Source organism: Nicotiana tabacum, chromosome 11 (genome assembly GCF_000715075.1).
Source record: "Nicotiana tabacum cultivar K326 chromosome 11, ASM71507v2, whole genome shotgun sequence".
NCBI lineage: Eukaryota > Viridiplantae > Streptophyta > Magnoliopsida > Solanales > Solanaceae > Nicotiana > Nicotiana tabacum.
In genome coordinates, this window is record NC_134090.1 from 90,536,179 (window position 1) to 90,551,820 (window position 15,642).

A 15,642-nucleotide genomic window follows, 5' to 3' on the forward strand; every position below is an offset into this window, starting at 1 on the left:
TCATGCCAAATACCCACTCCTTTTGCCTCGAATCTTGCCCGAACTTCTCAAATACTAGATCAAAAGATGAACCCTAAAATACCAAATTTCCAACTCAGGTTCTCATTGAAGATTTTAGGTCCATTTTGACTTTATTCGTGTGTTTTTGATAAAGAACACACGATTAATCTTGGATTGGGCCGAAAGTTGAAGATTTCGAAGCATCAGTCCATATTTCTTATTTGTCCGAGATACCTAGGTATTTTTCTTTACCTCTTGGTATTTTGTGTTCTTGTCTCATCTTCTTCTACTCTTTCTTTTATTTTCTGATTTTTCATTTTTTCATTTTTCACCATCTGTATTCGCATGTTAGATTTAGGTTGTGTTTGATTATTATTTGGGTTCTGTTTCCAAGTCCGGATAGGTTGATTTTTCTTTCTTGTTTTGGGCCCATTTTTATTTCGAGTCTTTAAGGTTCTGACTTCGAACACTTGGGTGTTTTGGGTTTTTCTTCATATTGATTTGGTTCCTGGAAATCAAAGAGCCCAATAGAGAGTTGAATTGGGTTTTTCACATACCCATCAACATTTCGAATTGGGTCAATTTGACCCATATTTCTGCCTGGCCCAGGGGTAATTTTTAGGGGTTTGAGGGTTAATTCGGGAAATTTGGCCTAAGGAATCTTTGGTAACTGCTGTGAGAAGCTTCTAGGAAACTGGGGGTGGGGACTAATGTGGAAAACTATTTTTTAAACTAAGGTCTCCTAAGCTAAAATGAAAATATCAAAAGGATTAGGGTGAAAAACTAGTGCATTTCGGTAGCCTTAGTACCTTGCCTATAAAGGCACCATTTATTCTGGCTCAAGTCAAGGAGGAAGAGATGAAAATTATCCAAAAAAACTGAAATGGCTGCCTTTCTTTAAGAAATTCTGAAATAACCTTGAATTCCTTGCATTTTCTGGAAAACTACTGAGAATTCTGCTCGGATTTTGGTTCTTCTGGTCCTAATAGTCTGGTTCAAATCACTGAAAATTCACAGTTTTGTATTCTGGTTTAAAATGGATTGAATTCCGAGTTTTTAGAGTCTGGTTTGGATTTTGTTGTGGTTTCTATTGTCCTATGGCTGGGTTTAAAGCTGGTTTCTACTGCTTTTCTTCTATTGAATCCTTACTTCTTTGTTCCCTTTATTTCCAGGTATTATTCATCTCTTTGACGTGTGAAATGGAGAAGCACAAGTTTGTTTGCTTGAAGTTTGAAATATAGAGAGCATTGGTTTTATTAAATGTCTATTTTTACATTTCTGAAAACCTTCAAATTTCATAGTTAGTTTTGGTTCTCATTGTAGTTTGCTCATTTCTGTTTCAGTTTTAAGTTCATTTGCAATGTTAGACGAGTCGCGTGCTCTAGTTATTAGTGGTTTGCATGAATCTGAGTTAAGAGTTTTGTATAAAAGGACTTCAAAGGCTATTACAGCAGAATATTTGATTAGATTGCTTGGGTTTTAGATGTTTTGCTTATTCTCTGTTGAAATCAACATTGTTTAGTATAGATTTCCTTTCGAAGTTGTCAAAAATGCCAAGCACTAGTTGAATAATGTTCAGAATTGCATGTTATGTCTTATAATCATGTTAGGTTTTAGGTCAATGTTTAACTTCATATTTGTTAAGTTGAATAATTTCATTGGATCTCTTTTGTCAATTGCAAGTTCTGAACATAGGGCTGAGTAAACTCGAATCTGGGTCAGCATGATGGCTAAATAATTGTTTGGTTTGGGAGTCCTTTAAACTTCAGAATTGTGAGCTTGGTCACTTTGAGCTTAAACGACCAAATTCAGAAGCTGTCTCAATTGCATGTTCCTATAGCTTTTGATCGATTTGTTTTTAATTGAGTTAGCACAATTGTTAGTTCTGAAAACTTGGGCCTGAAGTTGGCCCCAAATAACAGACGTCCGGTATTTGATTCAATGTCACATGTTGTGTATTTGAACGCCTCTCCCTCATTAAGATCTGGGCTCACTTGGGCCCAAGCTTGAAGGTAATTGGAATTGATTCGATTCATGGCAATTCGCCGATACAATTTGGTTTTGAGTTGATTGGCCTTTTTAATTTGATGCCCGCTAGTTAATTAGTAGGATCGAGATTTTAATTAAATAATTAGAAGTTCCACAAGCCTCCTTTAATTAATTAATTGGACTTTTAAAAGTAGATTGGAGGTGCACTATATTAGGCAAGACATAGTCTATGGCCCTCCGAAATTTAGTTTGAATTTCCTTTTAAAATTAGAATCGAGTTGTGTCGTGCCAAATAAAATTCCAAAATGCACGACCCTCGCTTAATTACTATTTTAATCCTTAGAAATCGAGGCGCGTCATTTAGTGAAATTTCCATGGCCCTCGCAAATTTAAAAATGCATAGTTGCCTTAGGCGCGCTATTTAATAATTTACCTTCCTAAACTCGGGTGCGCATTTATGTGACCTAAATCCAAATCTCAACAACGTTAGACAAAATGTGTTGTGGACTGCGGGTGCATTTATGTGACGTGGTTCAAGATGTATTTTAAAAGACGTTGCAATCTTCCTTAATTAAATAAAAGCAGTTGTAAAGTTGAAATTGAACCATAGGCTAAAACATGTACTAAAATCAGAGAATAGTCCAATTATAACAGTTGAGCGACCGTGCTAGAACCACGGAACCCGAGAATGCCTAACACCTTCTCCCGGGTTAACAGAATTCCTTACCCGGATTTCTGTGTTTGCGGACTGTAAAACAGAGTCAATCTTTACTCGATTCGGGATTCAAAACCGGTGACTTGGGACATCATAAATTATCCCAAGTGGCGACTCTGAATTTTTTTAAATAAAATAATTCCAATTCGATTGTCACTTAAATTGAAAAAACTCCCTTATACCCTTCCGGGTGTAGGAAAAAGGAGGTATGACAGTTGTTGTTGTTGTAATTATTATTATTATTATTATTATTATTATTATTATTATTATTATTATTATTATTATTATTATTAATAATAATAATAATAATAATAATAATAATAATAATAATAATAAATATAATTTTTTGAGAATGTTTTTCATTTACTAAACAAACACCGGATATTTTTAAATAGTTTTCATTAGTATTAAAATAGTAAACTGAAATAACGATCTTGTGTAGTCAAAATGTCATTTACAAAATGGCGGAAAGTATTTGGAATAGGTTTTGAGGGATTTGAAGGACAATTATATCTTTAACTAAGTTTATGCAAGTGTTAAAAATCCTTGCATTGCTAATACCATGGTTTGCTATGTATCGTTATACATAGGATAATACCAAATAGGATAAATTAGTTATAGCTTGTCACGACCCAGAATTTTCACCTTCGGGACTGCGATGGTGCCTAACATTTCACTTGCTAGGCAAGCCAACATTAGAGGATCTTTAATCAAATTTTAACCAATTCCAATAAACAAAATCAACTAAGCCGAAATAAAACTAAAATTGAGTGCGAAATAATATAAAACCCAATAATATCTAGTACAATCCGGATCTGGAGTCATAATTTACGAGCTTCTAGAATCTCTACAAATAGGGTCTGAAATAAATACATCTGTCTTGAACGAAAAGAACAGTAAAATAGGGGAAATAGAAGGGGACTTCAAGGTCTGCGGATGCCAGCAGATCTACCTCGAGTCTCCAAAAGCAGTTCCGAGCTGATACGCCTCACGGACAGCTGAGACCCATACCAAAATCTGCACAAGAAGTGCAAAGTGTAGTATGAGTACAACCGACCTCATGTACTCTATAAGTATCGAGCCTAACCTCGACGAGGTAGTGAAGAGAGTATGACAAGATACTCACGTAATAAACCCGTACAGATAACAATATACCTACAAGATAACAACAAACAAAGACCAAACATGTACTATTGGAAGAGGACATGCAAAAGAGGAACAAGATACAATAAAATACAACAAGAAAAGATAGCCAGAATAGTCAATATGCCTTTAACCAGTAAAACGGATAAGCACAATGAATAAAAACTACACGACATCACCCTTCGTGCTTTTACTCTCAACCTCACGATGGAACAATAATACTGCATGGCATCACCCTTCGTGATTTTACTTTCACTTTCATCATAAATCAATAGATACGGCACGACATCATCCTTCGTACATTAACTCTCAAAATATGGCACGACATTACCCTTCGTGCATTAACTCTCACAATATGGCACGACATCACCCTTCGTGCATTAATACTCAAATATGACATGACATCACCCTTCGTGCATTAACACTCTCCTTTACCATATAACAATCAACATATAACAACAAGGAGATAAAATGAACAAGAACAAACCTTACATCAAAATGGTTCCACAATGCCAACCTCAACTTTAGAAACAATACTCAATTATCATAAAAAGCCTATAAATGCGGAAAGAATGATTAATTTGATAAATAACTAGTCTAAGCATGTATAACATGATCAAAGTAAGCAATAAATTACAAGGAACAAGTCCCACCCGCATGTTTTAACCTAACAACAATGCATAAGTACTCGTCACCTCACATATATATTATACCCAACAACTAAACATGCAGCAAATAGGCAAACAAATCCTAATCCCTCAAGTCAAGGTTAACCACGACACTTAACTCGCTCCAAGGATCAACTCAAAGCTCAACCACATGTTTGCCTTTCAAACAAGTATCCAAACCAATAGAGCAAATTACCAATCAACCAATTCACATTAAGCCTTAGGAACTACCCACGATTGCAAAAGATTCAATTTAGTTCATTATTGAAAAAATCAACAAAAGTCAACTCCTAGGCCCGCTTGGTCCAAACCCGAAATTCGGATCAAAATTCGATTACCCATTCACCCCGAGCCTGGTTATGTGATTTGTTTTGAAATTCGACCTCAATTTGAGGTCTAAATCCAAATTTTATAAAAATTCCTAATTCTACCCAAACCCCCAATTTCCACCATGAAAACACTAGATTTTAGGCTAAAATCTTATGAAATGTAATGAAAGATTAAAAGGAGATAGGTTAGAATCACTTACCAATAGATTGGGGAAGAAGGGTTCTTGGAAAAATCGCCTCTAGAGTTTTCCTGTTTTGAAAATTTGAAGAATGACAGAAAATTCCGTCTAACTTGAATTTGACCAGTTGCAGTCTTGCAGATGTCGCAATTGCGACCTGGGGTTCGCAATTGTGAACCCCGCAAATGCAAAGTCTCACATTTTCTACTATCATCGCAATTGTGAACATGGCCACTCTGCAAATGCGACCGTTTGATTGCAAATGCGATCACTATCCTCCCAGCCCCGCTTCGCAATTGCGAAGGATTGGTCGCAAATGCGAACCATGTGGTGCCTAGCTACTCTTCGCAATTGCGAGGAATAGCTTGCAAGTTCGAACCTGACAGAGGTCGTAAATGCGAAGCCTGACCTCACAATTGCGAGGTCTGAGGCCTGCACCAGAACTGAAGCACACCAGCACATTTCTAAGTCCAAAATTCACTCCGTAGCCTATCCGAAACTCACCCGAGCCCTTGCGACTCCAAACCAAACATACACACAAGTCCAAAAATATCATACGAACTTGCTCGCACGATCAAATCGCCAAAATAACATCTAGAACTACGAATTGAGCACCAAATCAAAGGAAATTTTCAAGAAAACTCAAGAACTTCTATTTTAACAACCGGACGTCCGAATCACGTCAAACCAACTCCGTTTCTCACCAAATTTGACAGAGAAGTCATAAATATAGTAATGGACCTATAACGGATTCTAGTACCAAAATACGAACCCGATATAAATAAAGTCAAACATTGGTCAAACTTTTAGATTTATTAAGCCTTTAAACTTTCAAATTTGAACGAAAAACGATAACTCGAGTTAGGGACCTCCGAATTAAATTCCAGACATATGCCCAAGTCCCAAATTACGATACAGACCCATCGAGACCGTTAAAATACAGATCCGGATTCGTTTTCTCAAAACGTTGACCGAAGTCAACTCAAATAGATTTTTAAGGCAAAATTTCATATTTTGTTAGTTTTTAACATAAAAGATTTTCGGAAAATACTCTGACTGCGCATGCAAATAGAAGAAGGCTAAAATGTGTTATTTGAGGCTTCGAATCACATAATTAGGTTCTAAACTCTAGATGACCTATCGGGTCATCATATAACTAATATAAATATTAGTCATACATAAGTTAAAATAATATACCAAATAACAAATTAGTAATTTACAAAACTAATATATGCATTGTTATTTTTTCTACGGAAAAGGGCCAAAAATGTCCTTAAACTATTCGAAATAGCTCAAAAATATCTTCCGTTTGTTTTTGGTGCCAAAAATATCCCTGCCGTCTATGTTTTGGACCACAAATGCCCCTAAACTGTTAGTCTTGCCATTGAAGCTGACATGACAGTCCAACTAGGTTAGATTTACTTACATGGCCATCCACCTAAGCAATCTAGCATGGCAAAACTAATTTTTCGGAAAAACTATTTTTCCGAATTTTTTTATTAAAATACAAAATCAACATTTATTTTGAAAAAAGTAAAAAATATTCAGAAAAACTATTTATTTCATATTTTTTTTATTAAAATACAAAATTAACACTTATTCCGAAAATAGTAAAAAAATTCCAAAAAAATTATTCTTGATTGGGCTTTATGATTTGATTAAAAAAACTCCATTGTTCTCTTTTGTGAATTTATGATTAGCTTGATCTAAATTTTTAGATACTTATCAGTTATAGATTCACAAAAGCCACACCTCTACTGTAAGTATCAATTGGTTCATCCAAAGTTCTTATAATTTTTGGAGTTTTCAAATTTTCAAAAATTCTGAAATTTAACTTTACGTGAAATTTAAAATTTTCACGGTCGAACACTTATTCCGAAAAAAGTAAACAAATTTCCGGAACAATATATTAAAGCACGCTCCAAAATAATTTATTTTGTATATTATATATAATATTTTAATAAATAAATAATTTTTCTGAATTTTTTTTATTATTTTCGGAATAAGTGTTTTATTTGTATTTTAATAAAAAAAAATCCAAAATAAATAATTTTTCCGAATATTTTTTACTCTTTTGGGAATAAATGTTGATTTTGTATTTTAATAAAAAAAAAATCGAAAAAATAATTTTTTCGAAAAAACAATTTTGTCATGCTGGATTGCTTAGATGGATGACTATGTAAGCAAATGTAACCTAGTTGGACTATCATGTGAGCTTAAATGGCAATGCAGTATTTTTGAACTATTTCGAATAGTTCCCTTCTCTGTTTTTTCTAATACTTCCTGACAAAGGACCTAGAATTTTGTAAATTTGGATATTGTTTAAATAGTCCTACAAAAGGGGCAAGTTGTGCACCTCGCCCTGGCATTAGGGCCAAAAAGGGACGACGCTCCATTGTGGCATTCGGGTACAGTTTAGTCATAGTGGTTTGAGGGCGGAAGAATCAGAGAAATGGCGGAGTTGGAAGACAATGGCGAGTTCTACCTGAGGTATTATGTCGGTCACAAAGGGAAATTCGGGCATGAGTTCTTAGAATTCGAGTTTCGTCCGGACGGCAAACTCCGTTATGCCAACAACTCCAATTACAAGAACGATACCATGATTCGTAAAGAGGTTTTCCTTACCCCTTCCGTACTCAAAGAGTGCCGCCGCATTGTCGCCGATAGCGAGGTTTTCACCTTTCCCCTCCAGTATTTATATGTTTTTCCAATCTCTTTGCCTACTAGGTTTTGTTATCTGGTAATTTGGGTGTTTATTTTGTTTGTAGATTATGAAGGAAGATGATAACAACTGGCCTGAGCCGGATAGAGTTGGGAGGCAGGAGCTTGAGATAGTGATGGGGAATGAGCACATATCATTCACTACATCTAAGATTGGTTCACTGATGGATGTGCAAACCAGTAAAGATCCCGAGGGACTTCGTATCTTCTATTATCTTGTTCAGGTAGTTATTGCAAGCTTCATTTGTCCCTATTTCATGTTTTGGATGGAGTTTTTTAAGTTAATTCGCAGCATAGTTATTTTGCACCCAGTGGGTGCAAAAATTATGCAGAGTAATTTGTAGATATGGTAATGGGAGATGCTCGATAAAAGAGATAAAATGCAAATTTTTTGCAGGCTATCAACAAACTAGTGCACGTACATATTCTCACACACACACATAAAGGAAAAAAAGAAGAAGAGAAAAGATGCAGCTCACCGACTCACTTAATCTAGTATGGCAACTCTGTTAAAAAACTTCACTTGTTTCTCCTTTCGAAATGCAGTCATATACGCTACGGGAATTGATAGTTTCAGATTGACATTTAGTGTTTACTTCGCTTTAAACCTTCATTAGAGCTATATAGGGCAGGATGTTGTGAGAGTTCGAACTAGATTCATATAGGGAGTTACTGAAAGCATACCACAAAATCCCGTTTCTACTCTGTTGAAATGGTCCTCTCAATTATGAACGTATTTTCCAATTGCTGAATTGCCTATGAAATTAATTCCAGTAACTTCCATCTTCAGATAAGACTAGATATACCAGTGTTTTGGAAAGCGTTAAGTGCAAAAAAGCGACGAGGCCTCGCTTCACCGAAGCGCGAAGCGCACACTTTTTTCATGTGAAGCGCAATTTAACACATAAATAAAAAAAATAAAATAGGCATAGATAAATGGCTAAGAACTCATTAAAAATAACATATTAAGCAAATGTTTCAATTCTTGAATCAAGAAGCAAATAATAGATACGAAAACTAGATAGTGAATAATCCTCAAAAGTCATAACATATTAAGCAAATGCAAAACAAAATAACAAAAACATAAAACAGAGCATAGTTTTAGGGCACAAAAACAGAGCAATAAACCAGAAAATAGAGCATAATTTTAGGGCAGAAAATCAGCGCTTAAAAAAGTGAAAAAAATTGAAAGAAGAAGAGACAAATAGGGTAGAAGAACAGACATAAATTAGATGTGTAGAACAGAGCAATAGAAAGTGAAAAAAATAGAAAGAAAAAGAGAAAAAAGGAGTCGAACAGAAGAAGAAGAATAGAAGAAAAAGAGAAAAAAGGAGTCGAACAGAAGAAGAAGAGAAAAGAGAGAAGAAGAAACTTACAGAGAACTGGAGAAGAAGCAGTCGTTGGAGCAAGAGAAGAAGCAGTCGTTGGAGCAGCAGAAGAGCGTATGTTTATTTGTTAACAGATGGTTTATTTGCCAAATTTAAAAAAAAAAACCCTAGCAGATGCCTTCACGTCGCTTAAGCACGCTTTTTTGCGCTTTTTCCATCGAGGCGCTTCTCGCTTAAGCGGTTAAAGCGTGCGCTTTTTAAATGTGAGTCGCTTTTGGGGCAGAAAAGCGATAGCCCAGCGCCTCGCGTCGCTTCAGTGCTTAAAGCGAGAAGCGAGCGCTTTTAATAACACTGAGATATACCCTCCTATCAAACTCCAAAGTCAGTATGTTTGGAAATACTCTTTGCATTTGCAGTTGGATTTGGCTTCTAAGGTTGCTGGCTTATGCTACAATTGGGTTGACTAGTTGTATCATTTAATTCTTATTCTCTTGTCACCACTTTGACCACCACTTCCCTTCCCGATTTGGTCATGATGTAAGAGAGAGTCTAATTGTTCTTGGAGAAAGAGATCAATTGACTAGGAGTAACAAGCAGAGTACTTATCCCAGGAAATAGGAAACAAGATGAAGAAAATTTCTCTTTCTGGATTACCATTTGACAACATTTTCGTCGTTAATATCTCTTGGTAGAGCCAGTGATTAAAAAAGCGCTCGCTTCCTCGCTTTAAGCGAGAAGCGAAGCGAGGCGTGAAGGGCAGCGCTTCAGGTAATTGAAGCGACTTTGGTACGAAAAAGCGACCGCTTCTCTGTAAAAAGCGAGAAGAAGCGTTAGAAGTGTCCGCTTCTATGTTTAAAATTAACCCAAGCCCTATTTTATTAAAAAATGAGGTTTCTAAACCGTAAACATTGTCTGGACTTCTTCAACAGCAGCGAGACTAAGGTTTTTCTTCAACAACAGCGATTTCTTTTTCTCTTCTTCATCAACTTCTGATTTCTGAAATAATCTCAAAGCATCAACTAAGATTGTTCTTCTTCTTTTTCTTTTTCTTTCTAAACGTCCAAAAAACGACGAATTTTTTTTTTTTACCTTCGGTTCTTTCTCAGAAATTTTCTGCCCAAAATTTCTGCCCAATTTTTCCAGTGACTAGCAATATAATAATGATAGTGGAATATAAGAATTTGACAATCTTGTAAAAGAATAAGATGCTCATTTTGTGCTTTAATTGATGCCACTTTAATTAAAGTATTGAACATTTGCTTATAATTACATGTGTTGTCTATGCAGTATTTATTTTAATTTTTTAAAATTCCGCTTCACTTAAAAAAAGCGAACGCTTCGCTTCTCATTTCTCGTGAAATGGGGGGTTGTCGCTTTTCCTCGCTTCACGCTCTTCACAACACTGGGTAAAGCATTAGTCTTCCATATTATACTAGTTTGGCACAAAAATAGACCAGAACTAAGTTGATGTTAAGACTGAAAAAAGAAGAAGAAAACTACCCATTTTCTTATATAGCTGTCATTCTTCTCCTCCATTTCCTTCTATCGCCCCCCTCACATTGCTGCTCCTAGTCATCCCATCCTTCATTGTTATGCCCCTTAAAGCCTATGATTTTGGTCTAGTGGTAAGAGCGCAACGTGTAATGTGAGGAGACGCATGTCAGGGGGGTTCAAACTGTATTGCAGACAAAAGCCTAGTATTTAGGTGGAGAAAGATAGGGGGATGGGCCCATTATCCATTGAGTTTTGAACGTGCACAGCCGATCCTCAAGGGTTTCTTGATTATAAAAGAGAAGTAGAGGAGTGGTAAGGGATGTGTTGGGGGTGTGGAAGGAGGTGAGTAGGAGAATGGCGAATGGGAAAGGCCAGTTTGATGTGCCAATGGGAAGTAGAACGGGCTGTAGTAGTATGCTATGTCAAGGATAAAAAAAATTTAATAAAAGATAGGAGATAAAAGAACTTCCGTCAAAAGACAAATGAAAAAAAGAGAAGGATTGACAAAGAAGAAAAAAGGGGGTAAAAGGCAAATTGTGATACTTCCTACGCATTATGCAATTCTTTGGATCACGGAGTGGGAGGATGGTTCTGATTATGCTTGCAAATTGTGTTTGCTTGGTTTTCTCATTATCACTTCATATGGCTGATATTTGTCTCTTTCTTTCTTTCTTTCTTTCTTTATCTTTGAACTGTTTTCCTTTCTTATTTTCTCTTCCATTTTAAGCAGTTGACATTGTTTCTCTTTATTTTTCCTTTTCGATTTTCTCTTGCCATTTAATTTCTTTTATATTTACTCCATCTTTCTTATATGCTTTTTTTTTTTCTTTTCCCTTCTTTCTTTCTTTACTTTTACTTTTTTAGTTTTTTTCTGTTTTAGCCCCCCCCCCCCCCCCCCCAACCAAAAAAAAAAACAAAATAACAAAATAAAACTAATTATTTCCACAGAACAAATCGAACCTCCTTTTTTTTATTTTATCTCGGAGATAAATTTAGTGTAATCAACAATGCTATTATTCATCTCATGCTGAAGATGATTGTGAAAATAATAGTTTTTTAATGACAATATTAATTAAAACTTGTAAAATATCCTCATCCTTAAGTTTGGTAGCAGCAACTATACGCTAAAGACAGTGAAGCACCTAGGAGCTCATTTGAACTCCTAGATCTGCCACGGGCCAGTATCAGAATATGCAATATTGAAGAATTTAGGGGCGGAGGTTTTGAATGGAGGCCCTCGGTAAATGGGATGCTTGGCAGGGGATTTTAAAAATTTATTCTAACAAATAGGAGGCTTTGATGAAAGATAAAGATGTCGAATCTATGATGATTTTTATCGTAGGATGGAATTAAAGGATGCTGAATTCTATTATCTATAGAGTTGGACACTAGTCAGATTGAAAAATATAGTTTGGATTCATGTATAAGGAAAAACTGCTTATGTTGACTTCCACGATGTAGTTAGCTTTGATACCAGATATCTAGTGAATAGGTATTATATGCTGTTTGCATCATTTGTGAGGGTTAATACTTAAATCACATCGCCAGTCAATTCTGCTTGGGAGTGCATTGATACGACATGAAGATGTTAAAACATATAGGTAGCTGTTCCCTCTTTGGATTTATGCTATGGGAAGCATCCCTCCAAATAGTATATCAACTGATAAATGCGAGAGCATCAATGCATCCATACACTAGGTAGAGGGGTGCTTCCCGTACCATAAATCCAAGTATGGAACAACCAACTATACGTTTCAACATCTTCCTACAATATTATGCACACCTAAGGAGAATTGACCGACGATGGTGATTAATCCTACAAATAATGCAAGCAACATACTATACCTATTCACTAGATGTGGTATCAAAGCTAACTACATCGTAGAAGTCAGCATAAGCATCTTTTCCTTGTGGATGAATCCAAACTGCGTTTTTTAATCTACCTTCAGTGTCGAGCTCCATGGAATGGTAGAAGTCAACATCCTTTAATTCCATCTTACAAAAAAAAATTCATCTAAATTCAGCATCCCCTTCTTCCCTCTGAAGCCTTCTATTAGTTAGAATAAAGTTTTTACAATCCCCTGCCAAGCATCTCATTTGGCGAAGGGCGCTATTAAAAACCTCCACCACTCTAATGTTCTTGCATATTTTGTCACTGGCTAATATCATTTGCCTTGAGTGCTCTTTATTGGCTTTATTTCTTTTGTATGCCTAGCCATAAGCCAAGACATATCATGGTACAATTCATGGTTATGCTTATTTTACACCTTCCTTACACGACACACTCCTTCATTCGTTATCACTTTGTTAACTCTTCCCTTGCATTCAATTCTCTTACTGTGCTTGCTGCAACTAGTCTTGCCCTCTTTGTCACATGTGAACATAACATACTTACGGTAATCACCATCTTGGGTTTTAATTGTTTCTCACACCACTAAATCCTTTGACTTTGGCATGTTTCATGTCAGATCAAACACCTTACTTAGACTTGAATAAGTTGGTTGTATTATTGGGTATGCTAATATTTTTGACCTATTTTTTAGTATTATTACGTTCTTCATTATCATTGTTCGTCAAATCAGTGACTACACTAGAAGAATTAACTTTGGCTAAAATAGAAATATTACTTCCCTCGATGACCAGAGAGTAGGTTGCATATCTTGCAAAGTATCTCTAAGGATTATTGCGTGATAGTGCTGTAAGAATGTTAATCTTCTTCGTTGACTCTTTCCATGGTTGGTAGAAATGATAATAAAATGAGAACTCTCCCCCCTTAAGGCTAAGAATGTGTTTGGTGGGAATTAATGAGAACTAGCTTTTAACTTTTAACTCTTCTTCACTACAATGGAGAATAATGGCAAGGAAAAGGGAAAGAAAACTCCATACAAACAAGGGAAAGGAAAGCATGCATAACATGACTACCTATGCTAGGTAGGTACATAATTATTTGTCATTCTTTCTAGTAGTCAACTATTATATTGGAATGGATGTTCTCAAATTTGGCGGGAAAACAAAAACGTGTGAGGGAGAGGGAGGGGGTGTCTTCACGCAGCTATGGAGTTCAAGATGTCGTCAAGAATGCCCGTTTAGTCGAAGGGTATAATTGTCATATCACTATCATACTTGACATTTGGATATGTTGAAATCTATGTATTATTTTATGCGAAATTAAACGTGGAATAATAATATGTGTATTAACAGTAAGGGGAGTAAGTTATTGAAAGATAAAAGTGCCCGCAGTAATTCATGTATAACAATCTCCTTGTTATTTATTCTTGCATAACAATCTCTTCATTATTGATTACTGCATTAATAATCCCTGAATAACTGGTATATAAATCGAAACCCCTAAAAATGCAGTTGGTTTAAATAGAAATATCAGGATGAGACGTGCCAATATATTACAGGCTTTGACATGCAGTCCTTGCCTATGCAAACACATTGTATCCCAGACCTACACTTGTGAAATTTTGTTATCCTCTTCCCGTCTTCCCTTGAATGGTAAAGCTCCAAATGAATTCCATGTTCTTTATCAGTAGCCATATTCTTTCTTTTCAAAAGACATTTGTTATCAGCAGCCATATTCTTTTAATTGAAGCAGTCAAATCGCATTAGAATCAAACATGAATTTAGCTCTAACTAGGGTACACGACTGGAAGTCAGCACGTAGCTTGCTTTTAAAAAATGCTGTAGCTCAGGCTTTTTTGACGCTACATTCTAGTCTGGTAATGAAAATCAAATTCATTTGTATTATAAGAGGATTATTAAATGTAATGCAAAGCCTGGTTGCCGCAGACATTCAATTACAATCTTCAAGCCTTCAAAGCAGATAATAAAAATACAAGGAGGTTAGAGGATCAGGAAAACGAATTTTGGGGGGGGTCTCTTGCTTTAAAGGAAACTTTCTGCTTTGGCAGTTTCTGAAAGGAATTAAAGTTTGTTTCCTACCTCCCTCCCTCACCCAAAAAAGAGAAGAAATAATACACACGGTTTCCGCTGCTCTAAATGCACTTTTGAAAAGAGATGCTGTATTCTCTTGCTTGAGTCATTGGTAAAGCCAATTGATGTTGTTTGCGCCGTGGCGCTTCATTCTTGGAGTTCTTCTGCACCACTTGACTGACACCTGTTTTCTCATTATCTTGTCATTGCAGGACCTCAAGTGTTTTGTGTTCTCTCTCATCTCTCTCCATTTCAAGATCAAACCCATTTAAGTCCTGATTCTGGCGAGCTGACACTTTGGAAGTCTGGTTAGCTTCATGTTTCTTATGTGCTAATGGTGTATACTTGATTAGTAAAGTGAATCTTTATGGTGGTGTTTGATGAATTGTCGGAGGAACAATCTTCTTTAGACCTTATTTTGTGATGAAAGGTCCTGTTTCTCTCTTTTCAGTCCGTTGTTTGTGTGTTAAGTACAACAAGGGTTTATTTTATCATGTGATGTGTTGAGTTAAGCGTTAGGATTAACATCTTTTTGCCATGGTAGACATGAATTAACATGTCTCACAATCAATGTGGCATGGAAGCTAGTTTTCGTACAAGCAACCTATTGCCCTTTAAAATAAAGTTTTACATATTCGGCAGAGCTGTAACATCAGACATCATAATCTCACAATCAATTGTGGCATGGAAGGTAGTTAAGCGTAATTTAATACGACGTCCCTTAATGGTGTCATTAAACAGCTGGTCCTTTTATTATTGTTCCCTTCTAGATTCTTCTTGCCATTAGTAGTGTTTGAGTAAAAAGTATAAAACTCTTTTGTCGAACTAACTATTGATAATAAAGAAGGTAATTCTTAGCCAAATATAATTAATTTCACATCCAAGCATATAAAGTTCGAAATAAGAGAAGAGTAAGAACGTGTAAGATTATTAATGTGATAATCGTACATCAAACATGAGAGATAAGCTTACATCTAGAGCAGAGATGCATCATAGTCATGGGAGCCAAGAAAGGGAAAAGAGGTAACTGTTGATAAACTAGAGATTCCTCCATTGTGGTTGCTACATCCTTTTTCCGAGTCCCCCTTTCTCTGGGCTCCCTCCCTATATATATAGTTCATTTCTCTTTTATCCAAC

General features: G+C 35.9%; 1 protein-coding gene across 1 annotated transcript; it reads left to right on the forward strand.

Annotated features, from left to right (window-relative positions):
- The first annotated feature begins 7,342 nt into the window (after nt 1-7,342).
- On the forward strand, nt 7,343-15,099 carry LOC107817934 (protein mago nashi homolog). Its single transcript, XM_016643829.2, has 3 exons — nt 7,343-7,694; nt 7,792-7,968; nt 14,718-15,099. The coding sequence occupies exons 1-3, from the start codon at nt 7,476-7,478 to the stop codon at nt 14,775-14,777; spliced, it is 456 nt and encodes a 151-aa protein (XP_016499315.1). The 5' UTR covers nt 7,343-7,475; the 3' UTR covers nt 14,778-15,099.
- The last annotated feature ends 543 nt before the right edge of the window (nt 15,100-15,642 follow it).